The 4,873-nt window shown below is 41.8% G+C and overlaps 1 protein-coding gene across 1 annotated transcript; it reads left to right on the plus strand.

Moving 5' to 3' along the window:
• The first annotated feature begins 3,805 nt into the window (after positions 1–3,805).
• Positions 3,806–4,609, plus strand: LOC109578952 (F-box only protein 27-like). The gene has a single exon (XM_019988418.2). The coding sequence runs from the start codon at positions 3,806–3,808 to the stop codon at positions 4,607–4,609; it is 804 nt and encodes a 267-aa protein (XP_019843977.2).
• The last annotated feature ends 264 nt before the right edge of the window (positions 4,610–4,873 follow it).

Here is a 4,873-nt window from a genome sequence, read left to right on the forward strand (position 1 = left end):
GATTGGGACGAAAATTGACCTTTCCAGTCCTGTGGCCACTGCTGAGTTTTCCAAATTTGCTGGCATATTGAGTGCAGCACTTTCACAGCATCATCTTTCAGGATTTGAAATAGCTCAACTGGAATTCCATCTCCTCCACTAGCTTTGTTCATAGTGATGCTCCCTAAGGCCCATTTGATTTCACATTCCAGGATGTCTGGCTCTAGGTCAGTGACCACACCATCGTGATTATCTTGGTCGTGAAGATGTTTTTTGTACAGTTCTTTTGTGTATTCTTGCCACCTCTTCTTAATATCTTCTGCTTCTGTTAGGTCCATACCATATCTGGCCTTTATCAAGCCCATGTTTGCATGAAATGTTCCCTTGGTATCTCTAATTTTCTTTAAGAGATCCCTAGTCTTTCCCATTCTGTTGTTTTCCTCTATTTCTTTGCATTGATTGCTGGGGAAGGCTTTCTTATCTCTTCTTGCTATTCTTTGGAACTCTGCATTCAGATGCTTATATCTTTCCTTTTTTTCTTTGCTTTTCGCTTCTCTTCTTTTCACAGCTATTTGCAAGGCCTGCCCAGACAGCCATTTTGCTTCTGTGCATTTATTTTCCATGGGGATGGTCTTGATCCCTGTCTCCTATACAATGTCACTAACCTCATTCCATAGTTCATCAGGCATTCTATCAGATCTAGGCCCTTAAATCTATTTCTCACTTCCACTGTATAATCATAAGGGGTTTGATTTAGGTCATACCTAAATGGTCTAATGGTTTTCCCTACTTTCTTCAATTTAAGTCTGAATTTGGCAATAAGGAGTTCATGATCTGAGCCACAGTCAGCTCCCAGTCTTGTTTTTGTTGACTGTATACAGCTTCTCCATCTTTGGCTTCAAAGAATACAATAAGTCTGATTTCGGTGTTGACCATCTGGTGATGTCCATGTGTAGAGTCTTCTCTTGTGTTGTTGGAAGAGGGTGTTTGCTATGACCAGTGCATTTTCTTGGCAAAACTCTATTAGTCTTTCCCCTGCTTCATTCTGTATTCCAAAGCCAAATTTGCCTGTTACTCCAGGTGTTTCTTGACTTCCTACTTTTGAATTCCAGTCCCCTATAATGAAAAGGATATCTTTTTTGGGTGTTAGTTCTAAAAGGTCTTATAGGTCTTCATAGAACCGTTCAACTTCAGCTTCTTCAGCATTACTGGTTGGGGCATAGACTTGGATTACTGTGATATTGAATGGTTTGCCTTGGAAATGAACAAAGTTCATTCTGTCATTTTTGAGATTGCATCCAAGTACTTCATTTCAAACTCTTTTGTTGACTATGATGGCTACTCCATTTCTTCTGAGGGATTCCTGCCTGCAGTAGTAGATATAATGGTCATCTGAGTTAAATTAACACATTCCAGTCCATTTTAGTTCCCTGATTCCTAGAATGTCAACATTCACTCTTGCCATCCCTTGTTTGACCACTTCCAATTTGCCTTGATTCATGGACCTGGCATTCCAGGTTCCTATGCAATATTGCTCTTTACAGAATCGGACCTTGCTTCTGTCACCAGTCATATCCACAACTGAGTATTATTTTTGCTTTGGCTCCATCCCTTCATTCTTTCTGGAGTTATTTCTCCACTGATCTCCAGTAGCATATGGGGCACTTACTGACCTGGGGAGTTCCTCTTTCAGTATCCTATCATTTTGTCTTTTCATACTATTCATGGGGTTCTCAAGGCAAGAATACTGAAGTGGTTTGCCATTCCCTTCTCCAGTGGACCACACTCTGTCAGATCTCTCCACCATGACCCGCCTGTCTTGGGTGGCCCCACAGGCATGGCTTAGTTTCATTGAGTTAGACAAGGCTGTGATTCAAAGGGGATTAGATTGGCTAGTTTACTGTGAGTATGCTTTCAATGTGGCTGCTCTATATATAAAATATAAATATGAGGTATATTTAATATATAAATATAAATAATATATAAATATTTTTATATAAATTAATGTATAAATATATATTCATTTCAGTTCAGTAGCTCAGTCATGTCCGACTCTTTGTGACCCCATGAATTGCAGCACACCACGCCTCCCTGTCCATCACCACCTCCCAGAGTTTACCAAAACTCACATCCATCGAGTCGGTGATGCCATCCAGCCATCTCATCCTCTGTCGTCCCCTTCTCCTCCTGCCCCCAATCCCTCCCAGCATCAGAGTCTTTTCCAATGAGTCAACTCTTCACTTGAGGTGGCCAAAGTATTGGCGTTTCAGCTTTAGCATCAGTCCTTCCAAAGAACTCCCAGGACTGATCTTCAGAATGGACTGGTTGGATCTCCTTGCAATCCAAGGGACTCTCAAGAGTCTTCTCCAACACCACAGTTCAAAAGCATCACTTCTTCAGCGCTCAGCTTTCTTCACAGTCCAACTCTCACATCCATACGTGACCACTGGAAAAACCATAGCCTTGACTAGACGGACCTTTGTTGGCAAAGTAATGTCTCTGCTTTTGAATATGCTATCTAGGTTGGTCATAACTTTCCTTCCAAGGAGTAAGCGTCTTTTAATTTCATGGCTTCAGTCACCATCTGCAGTGATTTTGGAGCCCAAAAAGATAAAGTCTGACATTATTTCCATTTCCCTATCTATTTCCCATGAAGTGATGGGACCAGATGCCATGATCTTCGTTTTCTGAATGTTGAGCTTTAAGCCAACTTTTTCACTTTCCTCTTTCACTTTCATCAAGCTTTTTAGTTCCTCTTCACTTTCTGCCATAAGGGTGGTGTCATCTGCATATCTGAGGTTATTGATATTTCTCCCGGAAATCTTGATTCCAGCTTGTGCTTCTTCCAGCCCAGCATTTCTCATGATGTACTCTGCACATAAGTTAAATAAGCAGGGTGACAATATACAGCCTTGACATACTCCTTTTCCTATTTGGAACCAGTCTCTAGTTAATAGTATATAATGTATATAATATAATAATATATTATATAATATTTAATAATATGTCATATATTATATATTTTATTATTTATGTAATATTATATAGTGTGTAATAATATTTATTATTATATAATGCATATTAAATATAATATATCTGATATAATAAAATAATAATGTTATTATTTAATATATATAATAATATAAGTATGTATAATATAATATATAACTATATATTAACTAATATATTAACTATAATAATTCCTTGTTATAAATAAACAGTGCTCTTAAAATAGAAAATATTATTACCCTTGGGATCAGCTTATTCCCCATGTCACTTCTTAATTTTTCTAAACCTTTCTGTCTGCCACTGGTGGAATTTGGTACAACAACCAAAATTATATCTGTCCATATTATTCCTTAAAATTTTCTACCTCGTTTCCTGTATTTTGTGATTATTATGTAATGGAAGCATTGTAAAATCAAAAATTTATGAATACATATTACTGATGGTATAAAGTAAAAATAAAAATGTTCTAAAAAATATAAATGAATAATTTCTTAAAAGAATATAAAATTCAAAAGTAAGAAATCTTGAAGACTTGGAACAATCAGGTCATGTTCAACATGAATTTTCCAACTCTACATTCACACTAACCGGTAGACCTCACTGTCTCCTAGACTACAGAGAGGGGAGTGAGGGGAAGAGGAGCACACACTTACTCCTTTTCAGGTGTGCATGCTGAAAGCAGGAGCCTGGTGGGCTACAGTCCAAAGTGTCGCAGACTAACCATGCACACATGTAAGCAGGAATAAATATACTTGTATAAAGAATAATGAAGAGCTGAGGCAAGGTTAAGGCCCACTGGTGAGGAGCACTGGCTGAGATGCAGGCGGCAGCAGCCGCGGGGCCTGGTGAGGAGACCATGGGCGCCTCAACCTCCTGGGGCCTGCTCTCCCGCGTCCCAGCTCCGCACCGCGAACCACAGGAGGCTCCGAGCCTGAACCAACTGCCCATCGAGATGCTCCGGAACGTGCTGAGCTACCTGCCTCCAAGCACGCTGCTCTGGCACTGCCGCCCGGTGTGCCAGCACTGGCGAGACCTGGTGGACGGCTGGGACCTATGGCGGAGCATCCTGCCCTGGAAACACCCCGACCTGTGGCCTGTCATCCTCATCTGCCTGCCCCCTGCTGACAACCCCAGGCCCTGCATCCTGGGCCGCTTCTGCGAGCTCAGACCCATAGGACGCAAGCTCACTGCGAACACCCCGAGCAAAGACCTCTGGAACTGTATGATGCTGAACGGTAGCAATGGCTCGGAGGAAGAGGAAGACTTGGGTGTCAGACTGAAGACTTCTGGGGAGACGAGCTACAGTCTTGCCTACAGGTGTTGGTACAAGGGAGAAATTTCGGACATGGAGGAGGAGGGTCTGTGTCGGGAACTCCTGGATAGTGGAAATATTTGGATTTCTGTCTGTCACTGCTGGACAGAACAACAAGGCAGTAATCGGATGTATCAGGTAGTCTTCAAGCTTCTAGATGCCAACTATGCCATCTCGCATTATTTCTTCCATAAACGTTTTTCTATCCGGCCACGGACAGGCAGTTTCTCCTTTCGGATCATGCATGCATTCACCAGCATCAAGAAGGGCGTCCACTTTGTGTTGTTTGACCACAGTGTCAAGGGGTAAGATTCATGGCCTGAGCAGTGTGGAGTCTGCAGGCCCCAATTCAGTGTCATCATACAGATCCATCCCTAGGCTGTCCCAACCTAACTGTGACTTCCAGGAGCTGGGACCATTGGCCAGACCACCTCAGTAGTCAAAACTTGTAGCTCCTGGCATCATGGGATCTCTCCTGGATCGAATCAAGGGTCTTACTGTGCCCTGTCTTTAAATTCTATGAGAAACTACAGTAAGAACATTCTTACTTGAGGATTACTGACTGAACGCAGC

This window comes from Bos indicus, chromosome 26, assembly GCF_029378745.1.
Source record: "Bos indicus isolate NIAB-ARS_2022 breed Sahiwal x Tharparkar chromosome 26, NIAB-ARS_B.indTharparkar_mat_pri_1.0, whole genome shotgun sequence".
In the NCBI taxonomy this organism is placed as follows: domain Eukaryota; kingdom Metazoa; phylum Chordata; class Mammalia; order Artiodactyla; family Bovidae; genus Bos; species Bos indicus.

Excerpts from the sequence above, each read along its gene's own strand:
- LOC109578952 (XM_019988418.2), top strand. The coding sequence starts at position 3,806 with ATGCAGGCGGCAGCAGCCGCGGGGCCTGGTGAGGAGACCATGGGCGCC.